Raw genomic sequence first — 21,678 nt, 5'->3', positions numbered from 1 at the left:
AGTCTTGTGTCTCGTGGAGCAGTGGTTTTTGATTAAAGTTACATCGGGTGCATGTCAAGAAACCGGTCTCAAACCCAGCCAAAGGCAAAAATAGCCCAGATTAATTTGACTAATGGCATGCTCTCAAGCCCGAGTATGAAGCAACAGGTCATGAAAGGAATAAGATAACACATGTTCAGCCTTAATGTCTGTCTATCTAATGTTTGTCTTGGGCTTTTTTATAGGTTAATATTTGTGTTCAGCTTGTTGAGGTCAAATCCCCGCACTGTTTCACAATGAGGGTCAATTGAACTGCTCAAGGCTGATAAGAGTCCCATATGACGAGGACTGGCCAATAGGACAGAAGCAGACTGGACATTGATGGAGTGCTGAGATTAGCAGGGTCAGAGTGGCCAAATTGAGGCCCCACAGGATGATAGGAGATATGATACTGGCTGGACAGACGCTGGACTTTAGACTCTGCAGCCAGCAGAACAGACTGTTTGAGGAGTCATGTTTGGGTTGGTGCTTGACTTGGAACAGAAATCAGATTCTGACCTGACTCAAACAAGGAACGTTTGTGTCCTAAACTCCCAATAGATTCTGAAAACTATCAGCAGACAAGACCTTAACTCCACAAACGTATATTAGTTTTTAATGTGGTGGTCTCTGCAAAGACAGGGTAGGCCTCCACCGTGTCGTTTACCGTGACCTGAAAAACAAGTGGCACCTGTTTAAAAACTAGTACAAGTGCAAACAATTAAAAGGTTATTATTTATTTGGAAATCTGGCCCTTTTCCTATTTTTGGCTGTAAATGACTGAAAGGACAAAACGTTTTTTTGATGCTTCTACATACAGTAGATCTGGTAAACAGGTGCCCTTGATTTTAATGGCTGCAGGTTATCCTTTTGAGCCAATTTGTAGGATCAAAGTATGTCCAGCGAAAGAGTTTTTGACGCGGACAGGCTCAAGATGTTATTCCAAGAGTCTTACAAAAAAAAGATCCCTGCAGAAATAGATCTCCATTACAATCATTTCACCTTTTAAAGCACAATGACTATTTCTTTACTGCTGCCTTGATCATAATACACAAATATCTTTGAATTCAAACTGACTGCCTTAAAAAGAAATCACATGTAAAACAAAGTTTTACTGCCAGTTGTTAAACAATCACTTAGTGGAAGTACTTTTACAGGAAAAAGTGCTTGCAGGGATTAATTTGCAGTCTTTACAGTACATTTTTCAGCTGCTGACATGAGTTATCTACTGTGGCATTCCAAAACCCATCATTCATTTAGACCCCATAATATGGTAAAATAGGGCTTAGGTTTAGAAGTACTCGATTCATCTTTTATTAAAATAAGTTAAATCGGTTTTCTGAGTGTACAAAGTTGGTTGGAAAAGCTTTGATCCTCAAAAGAGATAACATTATGTATTGTAATATTTAGTCATCATATCATGCTGAGACTTTGCAGCTCTGAGTTCAGTGAAAAGTACTTAACCATGTTCCATGCAAGTCTTCATTAACTGTATTTTAAACAGCTTTTAACAAGTTTTATTAGATGAATTTCCTCCTCTCATTGCCCTGCATCAAACCATGTTCTTTTCTACTCCCTCCTCCCCCTCTATAACCTCCCCCCCACCCGTACACAAGCCCCCACCAACTCCCTCCCACCGGCTGTGGGAAAGCCATTTTATCAGCGTATGTCCGTTGTTCTCTGGTGGGGATAGATACAGAGAAGATAGATGAGTGTTTTGACATGGAGAGTGTTAGACAAACACTCTTATCGGGCCCGCCACTTTAGACCGACCCCCCGAAACGGTCGCCTGAACCACGGACAAGATGGGAAGGGGGGGTGGGAAGCAGAGATGAGAGAAGGAGGAGGGGGAGGATTTTGTGTGTTTTGATCAGAGAGAAAGATGGACGGTCATAACTAGGAACCTGAAGTCCACCCTGAGGCTGCTCGTGTTACTGAAGCTGGAGTTCCTGCTGCGGTGCACAGCAGTGTTGCTCAGACTTGTCCATTTCTGCACACATGTGCAGAGACTTCTCTGCGGCTCCTGCTGCTCTCACAACTGTCTGAAGTTTTTAAATAGATGGATCTGTCCTCCGTGCCTCCCGGCTAACTGGCTCTATCTGGGCTGCAGCTTGCTCAGACCACAGCCGTCACTGCCATCCTTCTACAGTTATCACTTTGAGGAAGTACACAAGAAGTTTCCCCTGTTTGAACCGGGAAAGAAAGTGCTCAGCGTGTATCAAACTCCCCCTGCTGTCGAGCTGTTGACAGCTGGGGCTCCTTGGTCAAAGCTGTTGTAAGGGTTCAGGTCAAGGTCAAGACACATGATTCTTTCGTCATTTCTTGTTTTTTTATTTCCCTTCGAAGGAATCATGTGGTCTCTACATCATGATGTGTTTCAACAAGACTGATTGTGATATTTGGTTGAATGACATACTTTCTGTTTGTTACAACATATGCCCTCTTTTACAGAACAGCATGGTTCACTTGTAGGGCATTGGGACCCTGTATGTGTTTTTTATAGCTGGAGCCATCAGAGGTAACTTTTGTCATCGATTTAAATTGAATAATTGGCCCCTCCAGGCTGTGGTAGATTTTCTCCACCTCATGCCCCCTCAAGTTCATGTCCTCAACAGTTACTGCCTTTGTAAACTGCTTTTCCGTTGTAATGCATCAGTGCTTTCTTTGTAGGGATGCCAAGTGAGGACATTTTCTCACCACTTAATACACTTGTTATCAGTCATTTGTGTTACCTATTTCTATGGTTATGTTACATGGAAATATATAAATCTAAAGAGTGCTTACTTTGATGGACATGTGTCCAGGCATTTCCAAAATAACATCAATCTAACCTCTTTGTGAAAGCTTTATTTGTATAATTTAAACAGTTAAACAAGTTCCTACTCAAAATTTAAAAATGATTCAAATGCCTATAAATATCAAAACTGTCATTTCTTGAAAGGTTTCTTCATCATATTTGTCATTGATGGCACTACCTGGATAATGTTGACTCATCAGGTTAGGTGAATTAACATGATGATAGGTTCAAACACTTGTGTTTCATATTCTCTGGTGTTTACCCGTCCTTTCTCCTCTCCTCCCTGCAGACGAGCTGGAGTTAAGGGAAGAGGGTGGTGACAGCAGGCTGGTGGCAGGCAGGGATCTCCATCCAGACACAACGTGGGGTCCCTACCCAGGAATCCTCCAACCTGAGGGAAGCACAGATGAGCCAGAGACAGAGGTAAGAGCTTTTATCTGAGTGTGTTTCCATGAAGGTATACTCCCATACCAAACAGTTAGGGCTGTCAACGTTATGACGTTAATGCATGCCATTAATCTAGAGACCTTAACGCTTTCATTGTCTTTTCATGCAAATCAGTGATATGACTTTCCTGCTTCATATGCAACTTTACACAGAGCCTCATTAATCTTAATTATCCATTAAATAACATTAAATGATAATAACAAACTGTGATGCAGACTCAGCAGAGAAAGGGAGACCTGTGCTCAAGTCACCGACAGACAGAGAGTTATGAAATGCCTTTCTCTTCATTGTGCTGCGTTATCCTTGTGGCTCACATCAACCAATTGAGTCATTCACAGCTATGGTTGAGTTGTAGTTTACTTGAGAAGTCGATGAACATCTCTTGTTGGTGTTGGTGGTCCTAAGTTTGTTACTATAATGCTGCATGGTGCCTCCGTATACTTAAGGCCTGATTTACTAAGATCCTAAGTAAAGAGTACTAAATTGCCTGTTCGTTTCAACAAATTGCACGTTTGGTTGGTGGGCGTTTTGCTGGTGATCTACTAAGAAAATTTGCGTGAATGACACCAGGTGCAAACCTTGTGGAGGCGGTACTATTTAAGTCAGGTTTTTGCGTGTTCTACTGGTTTAAGTCATGGAGAGTTTGGACAGAAAGCAGGATGACTGCAAGCGCAAAATAGGTATCAATGGAAGAGGCATTAAACGTACAGTATTTTTGAGTTATAGCAGTTAAAATTGAATATTAAAAAATAAAATTTGGCTTATAATAAAACCTCGGCATTAAACAGGGCCTCTCTTTTCTTCCCTCCATCTTTTGAAGATGAATTGTCATACATTGCGCAGAAGGTGCGAGCTGTGGCGCTCAGGCGCGACACTCGGCACATTGTTGCGCACAAGACAAGGTGGCCAGTGCTGTGTCTGATCAGACATAAATGCTCTGGCAAGAGGTATCGAAGATGGGGGTACAAGCAGTGGTGAGGTCCCCCCATCCAAGCGTAGCAGCAGCAGGCTGTAGAGGGAGGAGACGCGCGCACCATGGAGAGGAGCGCACCAGAGGGCACGAGCTGGGGGAGAGACGCGCAGCCCGAGAAAAAGGAAATCCCCATTTAAAATATAATGTTTGCGAAATGAGGGAAATAGGAAGAAATAAATGTCAATGTTGAAATTCTGTAGAATGCAGAAGCTGTGAATGTTCAATTTTGTTGGCTAAAAATAGGCAACAATAGTTTAATCATGGTGTTTCCTGCTGTCATTCCAAACATATTAACATGTGTGGGGAATAACGTGATCTGTATTCCTTCTTGGATTCTAACTTCAATAACAGCAGCCTGTTGTGTGTAACACTGATATCCTGGGTTAGCACGTTCTTTTCAAAGGTGTTAAATACAGACACCGTCATAATCACAGCAAATTTTGCCAGGCTTGGTAAATCGCAATGCGTGTACTAACTTTAGTTCTTTGCATTTTCTCCTCCCAGTATTTTGCACGTTAAGGCAGAAACGCCCCATATTGAATATTCATTCAGGCAAACGTACTAAATGGACAATGCGTGTTGTTTTGCTCATATTAAAGACGCAATCCTCACTCCGTGCCGTTAGTAGATCAGATAGCACTTTTTTTGCTGGTGGTATCAAGTTTGCACACGTTTTAAGACAAACCTTTAGTAAATCAGGCCCTTAGTGGTTTGTGCGATGAGCTAGATGTGCCCAGGTCATTTTGTCTGCACAGCAGGGGCAGATACAAGGGGAAACCTGGGTGGCCCAGACCCCACCTGACATCTAATGGCCAACCACAAATCCTAAATCAACTATTTGGGCTGATGATTTTAGTTTAGTATCTTTCTCTGCATTTAAATATGTTCCCATTTTTTATCAATCTTAGCCTCTACTGTGACAATCAGCATTAAAACCTCTGATTTATTGACAGCACTAGTAACAGTACAATATAAAGAGGCCACAATCTAAAGTTACATCAGTGCATTTAAGTATGAAAAAAACAGGTACAGCTCTGATCTTGAATTTTAAATTTGATTGTTTTTGGCAATCAGTTAACAGTAAGGCAACAAGTGGTTTGGATCTTTGTTGTTTCTCCTCTTTTTACACCACATATATCATCCAAACCAAGAAGATCACAGATATTCAACAGCATTGTGACCACTATTATTTAATTTGAAAATATTTATATATTACCCAAAGAATAAAGCAAAGCAGTTAATAAATACAATTCGAGTGAAATCTTGGATTATTAGAGGATAAATAATAGCACATCCTGCATTTTCTAACAGTGGTTTGAGCATAAACCATTTGTTGTTAAGTTGTGATGGGCTGAGACCAACTGAAGGGATTTCAGTTGAAAGGCCAAAGGTCAGGTGTCAGATGGTCTGGTAACAAAGAGAGACAATGAATAAACACCTTATCACTGAAATGTGTGGAAATGAAAACAGCAGTGTGTATCTTCGTGTGTCTGTGTGTGTTTGATGGGAACAGTGTGTGGGACCGGATGGAGCCCTATCAGAAGCTGCGTTTGTGCATCATGTGCAAGTCCATCTAATCATGTGATACTGATGCTGGGAGAGGCTTCCTGGCACAGAGCACACTTAAACACAGACACACATACGCACAAACATATGCAGACATTCACACAGTCATTCTCAGCTATTTTTCACTATACTACATCACTATACCGTCGAAGTGCTAAAAGAAAAACTCTACAATTTCAGTCATGAGTATACAACTCATGATTTTCCCAATCAATAATTTCTCCTCTTCTCTACTGTCCTTTTCTCTCCTTTCCCCTTTTGACCGCTCCTCTCCTCTCCTCTCCTCTCCTCTCCTCTTCTCTCCTCTCCTCTCCTCTCCTCTCCTCTCCTCTCCTCTTCTCTCCTCTCCTCTCCTCTCCTCTCCTCTCCTCTCCTCTCAGCCCTCCCCAGATTCCCATCCCATCCTCTCCCCTCTTCTCCTCCTCTCCTCCTCTCCTCCATGCCCTCCCCAGACGTCCGCCTGTCTTTTATCTCCACATGGCGCCATCCTCCTGGACAACAAACCCCAGTGATTGATTCATACTTGATAGGCTCTCATTTCTAAGATTTCGTTTATTATCAGTGAGGTTCTGAGAGTACAGATAGATTGTGTGTGTGTGTGCGTGAACGTGTGCGTGTGCATGCACAGACACACGGACACTCACCCATCACCTTTTGTTCTTCCCCTCCCTTCCTCTGCCCATACTATCCGACTTCTCCTCTAAACTGAAAAGTCAGTTTCTTTTCTTTTGAGGGCTTTGCATTCATATGGAAAGCTTCTTGTTCCGACTCTTAATACCCATTTTCTCGCCTTGTCCTCATTTTCTGTCCTCCTCCTCCTCCCCCTAGTCTCCGCCTATCTGTGGACTGAAGAAGTGAGGAGACAGACCCTCAGTATCTGCTGGAGATAGTGGACTGTAATCTCACATTCCTCCTGTGTTTCTCCCCCTGTCACTCCACATCCTCCCCCTCCTCTATCCATCCCTCCATCCCTCCCTGCCTCCCACCCTCGCGGGTCAGCAGAGGTCAGGGCTATCCTCCCCAGTGTGCTGGAGAGGAGAAATCTGCTCATCTTCTGCGAACAATCAAACTTCACTCCTTAACTGGTCATTTGGAAGAAACACTTTAAATAAAATGGCTATAAAGTCTTTGTATCAGTTTAAGAACGGATCTTAAGGGGTATTCTAGTATTTTAAATCTGGGTCTTACTATAATATAATTTTGCCTTTAACTGACCAACAAGTGCAAAATTTTTTAAAAAGTCATCGATGAATCACTGGTCCTCCAGTAGATTACGTCACCAGCTACAGCAAACAGGCTGTAATGGCTACAGCATTATGCTTAAACAATCATTCTCATGAATACGCACTCAGATTTTTACACAATATATTAGAAAAAATCTTTACAGAGGTTTTTGTTAAAGAAGATCCTTTCCTTATAACCAGAAAAGACCATTAAATGACTTTCATCAAACCCACCGGACTCTATTGATAAAACCAGTAACTTGACATCAGAGTTGTTTGTCTTTTACTGGCCCAATTAACGACAGACAATAACAAAAACAAACAAACCAATGGGGTCTGGTTGCTACGAAGAAAGCAATATATTGGCAATATCTGCTTTAAAACAAAAATCTTACTCTATTTCACACCCTCACTTGTATACTAAATTTAGAAGGTTTGTTGAGAATAAGTTATTTTAGTCGTCGTACTTTGATAGTCAAGAGCTTCTGAGCAAAAACATGTTTAATTGAAAACAAGGTTTATATTCTCTCTTTATCCATCCGTATCTCATCGACTGGAACTTTCTCTTTTGGCTGAATACGTGTCGTCTTTTGTCCCAGTCCTATGTTGTTTACCTCCCAGCTTTGGACATGCTTTCACCATCTGCTCACCTTTACATATGTACATTTATTTTTTAAGCTGACTCTCCTTCCTCACCTCTATCTTACTCCTGCCACCTGTCTCTCTCAGTCCTCAGCCTCACCAGGCTCTGTGAATGCCCCCAGGCTACAGCCTCATCTCTGGGTGAGATTGGCATTGCCTGCTAGCAGTCCTACCCCTCCCAGCATCGCCTTCTCTCTCTCAACTTCGCTGGCTTCTTATTTGGTGCGGACAGATAAGCAATTTAATTTTAAATAGAACACCACTACATTTGTGTGTACATTCACTTTCTAGCAACACATACACAGGTAGACTGGCGGACATATCATATGCAAACCCTTCATTTTTTAAAGTGAAACAATGTAAGATTACATTTCTCTGATGCTGCCCTAGCTTGTGTGAATGGTATGGGTGAGGTTGAGTTTGTCTCCCCTGAGACATCAGGGTAGAGCAGAAAGAGAGGGAGGCAAAGAGAAGCAGGGGAGATCCAGTCCCTGCCGTCCCTCCAACAGATCTCCTTGTTTAGATTAGTGCTGTGTTAACTGGCCTGTGTCATATGGAAATCCTGCCATTTGCATCTCTTGAGAAAGAGGCGTAAAACCATTTATCTATTTAAATATATTCTGGCTGATATGGCTGTTGGACTTTAGAACAGGGTATAATAATGTTTACTGATGGACTGATCAGCTGGCTGCTGATTCCTCACAGTTTTTGGTTGAGTGAACATCCAGGTCCTCCTCAGCAAGCCTCCCATGGCAACCCAGGAACGAGCACGCCACTGCTGCTCCTTTGATTGGATCGCACATAACGAATCTGATATAATATCTCCTCTTTCTCTGATTGGATCCTGCTTTAATTAACTGATAGTGCAAGTGCAGGCGATTGGACAAAAGTTGTAAGATTGTAAAAAAAATAAAAAGAGTACTGATTCTGACAAGAATTCTTACTTTAAATCTGTTGCATCTGCTGCATTTTTATAGAGGACAGACTTCCAAATTGAAGTCCCGCCAATACCACAGGAGAACCTATACAGAAAAAACTTCTCTTACACCAGCCATCCCTTTTGTTTTCCCCTCCTCTAGCAGCACCCAGCAGCTCACCCCACCCCAATCCTGTCTTTCGTGGAAAGGCAGCCTGAAGGCACGATCCTAGAAGGAGCAGAGTAGGGGAGTTCAAAGCGTTATCACGCACAGAACGTCTTTTCATCATGTTTTAGAAACAAGCGTTCGCACTAATCCCCCAATAATCTCTCCAGGAGAACTGGGGCGATAAGGCGCGCCACCCACGGCTTTTCAAACACTTTTTGGGTAGTCTCTTCTCACTCTCTATCTCTCCTCCCCTCTACCTCCTTGACTCTCCTCTCCTTTCCTCACTCCCCTGGAAGGACGAGTGAAGGTGATCACCATCTCCTCCTCTTCCTCTCTCAAGTTGTTTTCTTTCTTTTTTTTCATTCCTGATGTTGACTCTGGGCTGGTTTGTTTACATCCTGATTCTGATCTTTATGTTTTATCTGGATTCATCAACAGTGTTTCTCTGCCTCTCTGTTTCTCCCTCTCCTCCGCCCATCAAATTAGAATGTTAATTAAAATGGTGCTCCTTCAGAAGATGACAAATCAATGATTACGGTGAGTGTGAGACACCTATTTTGATGCCCCACAGAAAAAAGCTAGATACAAGGAACAGTCTTAAAAGAACGAAGAAGTGCACGAACAAGAGTTGTTGTTTATTTTTTGTTACTTTAATGTTATTTCAAGAACTTAATTACCCTCCCCATGTTTTCAAGCATATGGGTGACTCTTCTATCTTTCTTTAAAATGTTGACAGATCTTTAACTTTTCATCCTGAATTCAGGGGCATGGATACAATCAAAATAACCTATTTTAATCACACCAAAACACATCACTATTTGTTGAGTTTTTTAGTTACCAGAGCAGTGTCCTGGGTCATAGGTATGGGTTTGAATATCATGTAGCCAAACCTGTGTTTACACTGCTTTCAATGCATCTGTAAATAGACTTGAGCCCGTTTAGCGATTTTCTACACCACATTAACACACTGATGGCATAGACTGCTATGTAAATTGTCCATTATTATTAACTAAGCTATATATTCATACACTTTCACACTCTGCTGACGAAACAGCTGGGGTTAAGTGTCTTGTCTTGTCCAAGGGGATTGAACCCGTGACCCCGATAACAAGAAACTTGTTCTTTTCTAAATTAAGCTGAATAAAATTATGTGACATCCAGTTCCTGATAGCGGCCAGGCAGTTTTCCAGAATGACTAATTTTGTGAAATAATTTGGTTTAACAGAGACATACAACTGTCTATCATCAGCATAAAAGTGGTAAGAGGCCCAGAATTGACCCCTGAGGCACCCCATGTAATACAGGTGTAGATGAGGACACAGTTCCCACATACAAAACAAATTGTGTTTGATAAGTTACACTCAAACCATTTTAAGGCTTTCCCTGTGATGCCAACAAGGTTGCTTATTTGGCTAAGGTGTGTACCTTAATCAATAATGTCTAATGCTGGGCCAGGACTCAAGGTTCTCCCCTTTCAGCTTTCAAGAGTAGTTCATTAGTAACACTTAACATAGCTGTTTATTTTCCAATATTTTTTAAGTAAAGGGCAATTTAGAAATTAGTATGCAGTTATTATAATTAGTTGGATAAAGACCAGGTATTTTCAAAATTGGCTGGAAACAAGCTGTCTTAAATATATCAGAAACACAGCCTACATTGATGGATACGTTTATGATATAGAGAATAGCAGGACTTCTTTTAAAAATCTGGAAGGAACAATGTCAGTCAGGCAGCAGGACTGGTGCAAGCTAGAGATGATATCGGTCAGGGCATGCAAGGTAATTGGGGTAAACTAAGAAATTCTTAAAACAGGAGATGAAATTGGAGGCACAACGTTGGATCTGATACAGTTGATCTTGTTGACAAAGAATTTAAGATACTGTTCACAATCTTCAGCTGAGGAAGGAGAGATAACAGTGGGCGCAGGTCCAACCAAGTGATTAATAGTTCCCAAGAGAAAACTGGGGTTGTGCCTTTTTTTTTAAATACATTTTAAATCTGAGAAGCAAACTGATCTTGTTGTGTTGGTTTTCTGATTGAGTCAAGACGGCGGCTCTCATAAGTGTAGGAGATGAACATTAAGTTTAGAGTCCTGCGTACAGCTACGGTTCTCATCATTGATCCATGGGGAGGATTTAGAGGCAGGTACAAACCTAGTTGTAAAAGGAGCGGTAGCATCTAAAGCCAAAGTGCATAGATCATTAAAGTCATTGACATCAAAGGTTTGGGAAGGGCATTTGTTTAAATCAGAGAAGATTACTGAGAACTGTGCAGTTGTCTGATTGTTAAAGATGCCGGAGCCAACGATTGGCTTCAGAATTGAAAAAGCTAGATTAATGCATTAATGCATTCAAACAAATTGATTTATGATCTGAATCAAAATCTGTTTAAGACAGGGCGTTAATAGACAGACTTAAAGCAAACAAAAGGTCAAGAGTATGGCCTATGCATGAGTGGAACCAGGTACATGCTGCACTAAAATAAAGGAATCTGTGACATGTAGGAATTCAGAGGCAAAATGATTAGATTAAATATCCACATGGGTATTGACATCCCCTACAAGGATAATTCTGTCATGGTTGAGACTAATGGAGGAAAGTATTTCAGTAAACTCTGCTAGAAAGCACCTAAGCATTTTGCTTAGGTGGGTGGTAAATTGCAATGCATCATACATGATTCTGACAGTTGATAGTAAACAAACCTTTCATAACTCTGGAGTTTATGAACAGTGATCTGTCTACAGTTATATGCATAGTAGACAGAAGCGATGACTCCTCCACGCTCTAAACCTAGGAGGGAGTGAGAGTAGTTGTAGTTTGGAGGGCAAAGTTCATTTAATTGGGAGAATACCCCTTTCTTAAGCCAGGTCTCTTTTCAAATGAGAATATCTAGATTAATGGCCGTCACCAAATAATTTGAAACAAAGGTTTTATTCGATGGAGACCTCATTTTAAAGAGAGCAAATTTTGATGGTGGAGTGAATCCCCTTGGTATAGTTAAGTGGTTGAGTTCCCATGTTTGTTACAACAATGTTAATGTGGCAATAAACTGGTTAGAATGTTGTGGACAGAGAAAGGCAGCAGGGGTGACAGTGCATATGTCAGTGGATTGATGAGGAACTTAAGACACAGAGACGGACACTCAGGCGGGCAGAACTGGGAGTTAAACCGTCAATAACGTAGCTGAGTCTTCACAGCATGCTAAATATGAGCAACTAGCATCCAAGTGCCCAGATTGTTTGGATGAAGGCCGTCAGTGTTAAAGAAGATTCCAGAAGAGATTTAAATTATCAATGAAACCTATATATTTTGTGATGACCCAGCGGATAGGAGCCAGGAGTGAAAATTAAGAAGTCTGCTGAAACGGCCAACACCACGGCCTACAGTAGGAATGGGACTGGAGAACAAAATGGACTTCCTGCAGTGCTTTAGGACATTAAAAAGACAGTAGAAGTCTGATTTTGTCTTTTCGAAATGAAGAAGTTTTGTATCATTAGATACACACACATGGCAGTTCTTCTGGTGATTGAGGCGAGGAGTGATAACCATATTTCTTGGAGTTTGTTATGAATGACAGGGACTGTGGCACTGTAGGCGTGAAGAGAGGCTGCTTAGCATAGCTGATTCAGATCTTGGGTACGGTATTCAAGGGAGGAGATTGCATCACTCTTATGAGGTGAATCCACTCCACGTGGGTCAGAGCAAGTAAGACCTTAGGAGTGCCGTATCACAGCCTTATAAACCCAAATAAGCTGTAAACTTGGAAACTTTCATTTTTTCATTAGACTTATCTTTCCATCTACTCTTTTTAGCTGCTCAGTGTACACTGTGAAAAGCAGGAACAATTGCAAGGCAGGTCAGTAACCTTTGCAAACATAATGATCACATAATGATCCTTCAGTGTTTATTGTTCACAAGGTTTTAGCATGTCCCAGAGTACTCCACAGAGGTCTGCCAAACCATAAAAATACTCAATAAACTTTCATGCTTTTATTCAGTGCAGACAGAAGGGTCTTTAAGCTGAACTGATGCTAGCTTGTATGTAGATTGCTTTAGTATGTTTTTTTTATTAAATGTTTTTAACAGGAACTGGGTTATTCCTGTTTTTCAAGCTGATCTGTTGCTGACTTAATCTCAGTAGCTGACTAAAATCCTTTGTCTGGGTACATTTACTGGGTGCATGCTGACCAACATGTCATCGTTATCTTTGCCAAATATAATAGGCTAGCAACACCACAGTACACTGATATAGGAGTTTGTTTTGGCACTGAAAGGATAAGGAAATAAAGTCAAAGCCCATATTATGTATCACATTGTCTAGGTTAAAGATATTCTAGCTGCAGCATCACTGGGACTTTAACGAGGACTCATAGAATCTAATGGCAGCATTTTTTCTGGCTGAACCCTCATCATCCTTCGAGAGATGTACGTATTTCCTTTAAATGTAACCCTAAGCGTCCCAGCCTTGGTAAGAGCCAGTGCTTGTCACTGGTGTGTGAATCAATGTGCTCCATATAGTATACCTGTTAAATGACATGCCATGATCATGACAGTAGCTGTCTGTCTCTCAGTGTGTCAACCGGGCCCTGACATAGAGCCTATCAGCCTGAGAGAGCGAGGGAGACGAGGGAGACGAGGGAGAGGGGAGAAAACTGCCAAATAAGATCAAATACTGATAGACAGAAATGTAGCCAGCCAGGCCAGAGAGGGAGAAGAACAAAAGAGGCCTGGAGAGCAGAGAAGGAGGAACCGAGAAGGTCTGTCAACTGAAACAAAACCTGAGAGACAAAGAAGAAATAATGCCGGAGAAAGAGATTTGGAAGAGAGGTGAGGCGAACATGGAAGAGGAGGGTTTAACGAGTCAGAGGGAGGAGGTGTTCATCACTCAGTGGCAATGACTGGCTGGTATCTGCATCTCGCTGTCATCTGCACCCGCTTCTGCAGGGCGGAGGAAGAAGGAAAAACGGGGGAGGAGGAGGAGGAGGTGTAAGAGAGGAGAAGAGGAGAGGGAAAACCTCTATCCGCTGTATCTCTGAGCCTCATCTCCGCCAGTTCAGGAGCCTGCTTTCCAAGAGTGCCTCATTTTCAAATCTCTTATCTCGGCCCCCGTTTTAAGTATCGCAGTTTTATATTTTTACATGTCATTTGCATGCAGCTCATCAAACCTGGCTGCCTCGATTTTTTTTCTCCATCTTTTTCTGTTTCTAAGAGGTAATATATGAACACGCCTGCACATGGGAATAAGCTTTCATTTCACTGCAAAGCCTCAGCCATCTACTGTATTGACGATATTCCTACCTCGTGAGCAGAATATACAGAGTTAAAAAGTATCTGTTTAATGTTTGAAAATGCTGTGTTTGAGTGCAACAGAGGTGAAGTGTGTGTGTGTGTGTGTGTGTGTGTGTGTGTGTGCGCGTGTGTGTGTGTGCGCACACGCATGCGTGTGCGTGTGTATGAGAAAGGCGGATGAGAGTAGGTTTCTGATGTTTATCTGCCTTCCTTTTCTTCTTTGTATTTTTGGAGGATTCACACAGTGACCTCTTTGTTTGGGACAGTGAGTACACCACTCCAACCCCCTGGATCGGGAAAGAAACCATTTCCTGTAGCCGAGAGATATAACAAGAGACAGAGAGAGTGAAAAGAGGGAGCGATAGGACGGGGGTGAGGCAGACTGAAGGGTAGGAATGAGAGTTGAAGAGAGGAAGAGAATCGGAGATTAAGAAAGGAAAGAATGAAAGAGGTGTACAAAAAGGGAAGGAGGCGGTGCAGGAGAGACAGTGAAAGTGGAGAAGGGAGGAAGAGGGAGAATTGGATGATTGGATTAATGATTCTGGGAGAGGAGTGAGAGAATGAGTAACGGTTGAAAAGGTCAAGAGCGGAGCAGGGTGGCTTGAAACGTACAGCTAGTAGAGGAAAACTTGTTTGTAACACTTCATGTAAGAGAGGACTTTAACAACAACAAAAAATTTCAAATTGTAGACATGTGCTGAACAGCAGGCTTTATGTTCTTGACTTACTGTTAAATGATCAGTATGTGCATTTTGATAAAGATTCAACAGGTGTGTGATTCGGATACAACAAACCCTATTAACTGTTAATGATATTCCAACATCGGTCCTGTTAACTTTAGCTAAATGACACCAGTAATAACAAGGAAAAGTTTAGTTTTTTTCTGATTAAATGGTTTATTATTTTGAATGCATTAGCTGTATTTTGCTCTGTTAAATGTGTCTAGGTGTGAATTGAAGTGCATAGAGTTACATAACAAGTTTGCCCAGAACTTTTTTTTTAGCTGGAACAACTGCGCTAAGAAAAGTCATCTTAAAGGACAAAACGTATGAACAGTATTTCAATTAACAGGCAATTCATCAACAAATCCAATTAAAAGACACAGAACTGCAAGGTCAAAATGCCTCAATGTTATGGTCTCAGATATAGACACAAACTCCCACTTACTTCTTTAATTTTTCATGAATGCAATTGAAAAAAAGTTTTAAATCAAACTCTTAAATAATTAGCTCAGAAATAGATGAGAAGAAAAAAAAATGTACACTGCTCAACACTGTTGAGTCTTGCCAAATCCTCCTTTTACATCTTTTAGGATTATTAACATAGAAACGGTTACAATATGCATGTACAATGCATGTATGAAAGGCAAATTCCTGAAAACATTGGTACCTGAATGTCGTGAAACAGTCTAGAAATGATCATTCATCATGATTTTCATGATGTGTGAAAAGGCTCTTAGACGTAGACACAGGCGTATTAAATTATTGTGACTGGCCTCCTGCAGTCATGTATGTACAGTGAGTATGCACTAACATGGGCTCTGGACTTGTGTCTTTCACTTGTAATGACCATGAGTATTTCCTGTACAGATCATCACAGAGCAGCAGTGTAAACCATATTAGAGAATGTAAAACAGTATACACCATTGAGACATAGATGTGTGAGATGTACCAGTGCTGATTTACATATACAAACATACTTATTCCCCTGTGGTGGCAGTAAAATTGTGGCAGTTGACAGCTGCACAGAGAAATCTTAATCTGCTCATCTGTACGGTGGGGGTAGTGGTGTAAAAAAAAAAAGAAAAAAAAAGTGGGGGGCGTATCTCAGCATATTTTTACTTTATTTCCTCCCCTCTGATTGAGTTTTAGTGTGTATACATAGCACAGTAAGATGTGAGATGGAGTTAGACGTCGGGGTCGGTTCAGGGAAAGTTTTCTGCTTTTGTCCCCATCATCGTGCTGATCATCTTCCTCACCACTGTTTGCTTCCCCAGAGAGAGAGAGAGAGAGAGAGAGGGAGCGGGAGGAGGGGGCGAGCGAGCAAGGAGCCATTCTGATACTGAACAAGGGAATGGAGGAAGAAAATGAAGAAATGAAATCAGCCTGGCATCATTTGCATTCAAGTTTTATCGGCGTAGGAGGAGGGCGTTTTTGGGCCTGATAAGGAGAGGGCGTCGCAGGCTGCGCTAGGAGGGGGAGTTGGTGTAGAGAGAGAGAGAGAGAGAGGTGTGTGTGTGTGTGTGTGTGTGTGTGTGTGTGTGTGTGTGTGTGTGTGTGTGTGTGTGTGTGTGTGTGTGTGTGTGTGTGTGTGTGTGTGTGTGTGTGTGTGTGTGTGTGTGTGTGTGTGTGTGTGTGTGTGTGTGTGTGTGTGTGTGTGTGTGTGTGTGTGTGTGTGTGTGTGTGTGTGTGTGTGTGAAGTGACTTTGGCAAAAGAAGGTGGCTCTGGAGTTCATTTGGTGTGCACTAACACACACACATATGGGAATCTTCAGCAGCTAGTAAGGACAGGGCGTTGGGGGCAGAAAGTGTGTGTGTGTGTGTGTGTGTGTGTGTGTGTGTGTGTGTGTGTGTGTGTGTGTGTGTGTGTGTGTGTGTGTGTGTGTGTGTGTGTGTGTGTGTGTGTGTGTGTGTGTGTGTGTGTGTGTGTGTGTGTGTGTGTGTGTGTGTGTGTGTGTGTGTGTGTGTGTGTGTGTGGTGGGGGTGCAGGAGCGGGGGGCTAATATCAGACCAAATAATTAGATTCGCTATCGTCTCGGCGGCAGCAGTGCGGGGATCAGGCAGATTAAAGCCGGGCTCGGGGCTGGTTAATATTCATGAGGGGACCGGGGTCCGGGCGAGGGGCTTAGACTGCGGCTCAAAGACTCTCCGCTGGCTGATGGGGCTTAAGGCAAGGCTCTCAACCAAGATGGAGCTCTGCTGGGGAGGCCTGACATCCCACTGATAGATGGAGGGCTGAGCGGATAGTTAGGGTGAGACAAGAGGAGGAGAGGGTGACAGGGGCCGGAAAGATTTGCTGCTTGATGCACAAAGATCGATCTACGAGGATCTAAAGATCTTAATTTGATCCGGTTGTGTTTATGAAAAGCAAGAAATAACACACATCATTTTCTCTCCTCATTTCTTGTTTCTTGTCTTTCTCTCTAAACTGTTACTTCATACTGTCCTGACACTTGTAGTCAGCAGAAGCCTTCATCTCCACTGTAGAATATTTTTATATAAAAGACAACATGTAAAATAAATATGATCAATTGTCTAAAGATAATTAGCTAAATGCAAGATTAATCAAACCGCTTAGACTGAAAGAGGAACTTCCTTTGTCCTTGAACACATATTCTTTTGAAACAACCTAATGAAACAGTTTGGAGTAAAAAGGCTTTTTTACAGATGACATTCACTGTCATTCATTTTGACTTTTATGTTTATAAGTATAGTGATCATGTGTATGAAGGCTCTTTTAAAATCCTTGTTCGGGATCCTCCAGATGTGCAACTGGCTAAAGTGGCTGCAATGTAAACTTATCAGGCAAATGCACCCAATCAATCCACTAAAAATACTTGTTTTAATCACATACAATCTCACTCGGCTTTTTTTAGCCTAAGTATCTGACAACTTTACTGAAAGGTTCCCTACAGAGAAAGACCTTTCCTTACATGTGTTCACTTTTTTTAAAACTGAAAGGTGTTGTACGTTCTCTTATATTACCTCCAGACTGCATTGACAAAAAAAATCGAACAAATATAACATGTAGAACTGAAGTCCGAAAGCCATTTGTATAAATGTATTAAATGCGCTACATTTTTCATTATTTTCTAACTTATCTTAATAAAGCAGAAAGCTTAGAAAGCAGTGTTCCCTCTTTATGGGTCAAGACACGTTCCTCAGGTGACCGTTGGCCATTTGAGTCAATGAGATCGGCATCCGACCAAGAGAAGTGAAAAGGGTTTTGATACCATCCGGTGGCCTTGCCGTTCTCCTTAACTCACCCCTACATCTCTGGCATCTGCATTCTCTGCTGGCCTGGTTAATTACACACACACACACACACACACACACACACACACACACACACACACACACACACACACACCAACACTGAGACACGAAGTGAATCTGGCCCTGGCCCTGTTCCTTTCTGATTCTCCTTTCTCTCATGTGAAGCTGTGTTCTGGGTGTGTATTTGTGGCTGTAAAGTGTGTGGACTCTCATAGGTTTTCTCAGTTGCAGGTTAATGATGTAGATAATCTGTTTTTTAACTGGTGTTAGCCAACGTTACAGTTTAGTTCTATGAGAGCTATTGACTTTTCTAGAGTCAAAGCAGCAGCATTTGATCCAGCTGTGGACATATTGAGGACATTCCCTTTGACTGATGTGATATCAAAGCTCTCATGAAGTTTGTATGTACAGGTGCCTGCACTTCAATACGACTGTGTTTCCTGAATCCCAATGAGGCCACAGGCGGCCCTACTAAATTCTTCTACCTTTAGTTTTTCAGTCTTCCTGTCTTCACATTGGACGGAGTGTCTCTCTATACTTTGTAACTGCTTTGTGTTGTGAACTCTGATATTGGATTAGAAAGGTTGAAGGTTTGAAATTATAAGATTCCAACCAAAACTTTACAGGAAATAAAGTGAAGAAAACAATGCTTTGTGGGATTTAGAAATAGTATCATGAAGTTGTTTGTCTCGCTGAGTGCTCTGAGTCACACTTTCTGCATCCTATGTTGTTCAGAATCACAGCAGAGCAGATGCTTAGAATTAATAAAAAAGTATCTAATAATGTTTAATGTTCATAAAGGAAGTGAATTTGTTTCACAGAGCAGCTTTTTGATCACCTTATAACAGACTTTTAGATGGAAAATCCACACAGATGATGCTGTTTTCTACTTTAGCTCAGAAAGTCACTTATTCAAACTATCGTAAAGACAAAATATTATGAATCATAAGATATTAGATCTTGTTAATTGTTATGAATTACATTTTTGAGTATGTCCTCTAAAGTATTTTATTTCTTATTGACATAACTTTAAAAAAAAAAAAAAACATTTAACTGTTATGTCTCAATGAAATTATGTCTCATTATTGTTAAGCGTCAATGATGTTGCATAGCTTTTGATAACTCCCCTCGTGGGAAACTCTGTATTATGTTTTTTGTGTGTTTCTAATAAGACGGTAATAATCTGACTGAATAATGGATATCATGTTGATGCTGTGGATAGAGGAAACTCCATCAGGGAGCAGTGGACAACACTGATTTTAATAAAAAATGTTATTAATTTCTCAAAGAAGAAAAGACGGCAGAGTATCGCTCTCACAATGACTCATAAGCACTTATTTAAGTTTTTAGATCTTTGAAAAAAAGGAGCCTGTGTGTGCGTGTTTCTCTGGGGTTTTTTCTTGCTTTGTATATATATGTGTGTGTGTGTGTGTGTGTGTGTGTGTTTTCTGATGGAGCGTTGCTGAGTTCTCCCCATTGCCCTATCATGGTGAATTCCAAAGCTGCGGCCGTGATGAATTAGTCTGAAACAAATTAGCAGTACTTACAGCTCAGACGGCTCCAGCATTGGGTTACAAATTAAAACAAAAGCAGTCGTATCTCCACATCAGCGCTAGTTCCCCATGAAATCCAATACGCTCTGCCTCAATCTGCAACGTACAACAGACAGAGATGCTTCCTTCCTTCCGTCCTTCTTGTCTCTCTTCTCACTGTCTTCTCCGGGCTTCACAGACTGTGTCTGGCTTCTTCAGGTATTTCAAAATCCTTCAGCTAATGGAGTGCTAGTCGGAAGTTATAGGCTGTAATAAATGGATCAATGCCGTCTATTTTATATATACAACTGTACACCAACTCAGTTTGTGTGTTATTTCATTTATCATTTGGAAGACGATCTAAACCACTATTTACTTGTTTTTTATTTGAATATTTTTATGTGTGACAGTTTGGCCCCCTGAGGCATAGTTAAACATATTCTTACCTATTCTTTTTTTTCTGATTGGGACCCTTTCATTGCCAAGAAATGTTTAAGGGCAACACCTCCTTTCTTCATAAAGCACTCAAACTTATGCTTCACAAACAAACCCACATTTTATCGTGGCAGTGGTGTTTTTCTCCTTCTCCTAAGCCCATATCAGGAAACCTTATGTGGGCTGTGGCTCAGTTTGTAGAGTCGCACGTCTCGTAACCCCAGCTCAACTCCCAACTCCTGCAGCAACATGTTGGGCAAGATACCTAACCCCAAGTTGCTCCTGCTGCTTCGTCAGCGGCGTATAAATGGGATTAGTTAGCATATTTTTTAAATTGGGTTATAGATTTAATGATTTACAAAAGTTAATGGGAAACCATTGACAGCCTAGTAGCTGTATACATTATTTTACAATGGACATCTTCCTCTTGTCTAATCTATTATCACATTTTCAAAACTATGAACACAACTGGCACAACATCAGGATGTTGTGGGCCACACCATTAAAACAATTCATGTTGTTTTCCCATAACATGCTTCCAAGTAACATGCTAATATTTAAATTTTCTTTACACACAGGCTCACTCAATACCAAAATAATGATATATCCACCGACTCGTATATGCTTTCACATGCAGAAAAAAATACAATAATGATTTAATTAATTATAAATCAAGTTCAAACCTCAAAGCTCCTACTGTTACTTTTTTAAAGCAAAGATGACTTTCATTTTAGACGATCTGTCGCCAACAATGCCCACATTGACACTCAGCTAGAAAACAGTTTACAGTAAATGAATAATCAAACAATGATGTACTTTATGTGGCCCTTTGTATGCAGATCAAACATGCAATTACTGCAGTTCATTTTATAACATGGACTCATAGTGTTGTGGAAGTCGTTATTCTATAATTGACCATACGTTCCTCTTTGATGGATTACACATGGTCATAGTTTGAAAGAATGAATTGATAGCATGTAGTGTTTTGTTAGAGATTGTTGATACAGAGAAAGTCGGTTTGGATTTGTTTCGATATTTAAAGTTGAACAGTTTGGAGAGACATGAAATATTGGGCCTAATTATGTGAAATGATTGAGAGAAAAAAGAGAAAATAAAATAAAATCTATACACCTTAAAGTGTCAAATGGATAGTGTTTGTTCAGATGAAGAAGTGCACCTTAAAAGTCACTTCCTGTACTCACATTCTTGTCTGTATCTAAAGCAGATAGATTTATTTATTTTTTTTAAATCTACATAACATTTAGTTGTCCAATGAAGGGCATTGACTGTAGGAGAGCAGTGACAGAGAGGAGAAGCAGGTTGTTGTCAGTTTATTGCGTATGGAACATAAAGGGAGGTCAGAAACATGTGCAGTGACACTATTCATCCGTCAGTGTACTCGTTTCTTTTTTGGCTGAATGCAGGACATTTCCCACTTTTTATGAAGACACACTTCCTGCTCTCTCTGCTTTACACATCCTCGTGCACACTGCTTAGTGTTCCTCTCTAAATAAACATAACTCTGTTACCCGTTTTCACTCATAAAGGGTTCAGTGTTGCATGATAAGTTGAAGGCGGTAAAGGAATAATAATCGCTGGTAAAATGCTACAACACTTAGTTTGGTTGGAGCTTAGTTGAATAGTGCAAACCAGACCTTAAATGTTATGCATATTTAA

At 41.1% G+C, this 21,678-nt stretch overlaps 1 protein-coding gene across 1 annotated transcript in view; it reads left to right on the top strand.

The window, feature by feature from the left end:
- zfpm1 (zinc finger protein, FOG family member 1) overlaps positions 1–21,678 on the top strand; it is a 103,110-nt gene that overhangs the window by 70,341 nt on the left and 11,091 nt on the right. Inside the window, exon 4 of the mRNA XM_020642751.3 lies at positions 3,105–3,238. Coding sequence (XP_020498407.1) covers positions 3,105–3,238 — 134 coding nt within the window. The remainder of the gene's footprint in view (positions 1–3,104; positions 3,239–21,678) is intronic.

This window comes from Labrus bergylta, chromosome 7 (genome assembly GCF_963930695.1).
Source record: "Labrus bergylta chromosome 7, fLabBer1.1, whole genome shotgun sequence".
NCBI classification, from domain to species: Eukaryota; Metazoa; Chordata; class Actinopteri; order Labriformes; family Labridae; genus Labrus; species Labrus bergylta.
This window is presented reverse-complemented; position numbering and strand designations above follow the sequence as displayed.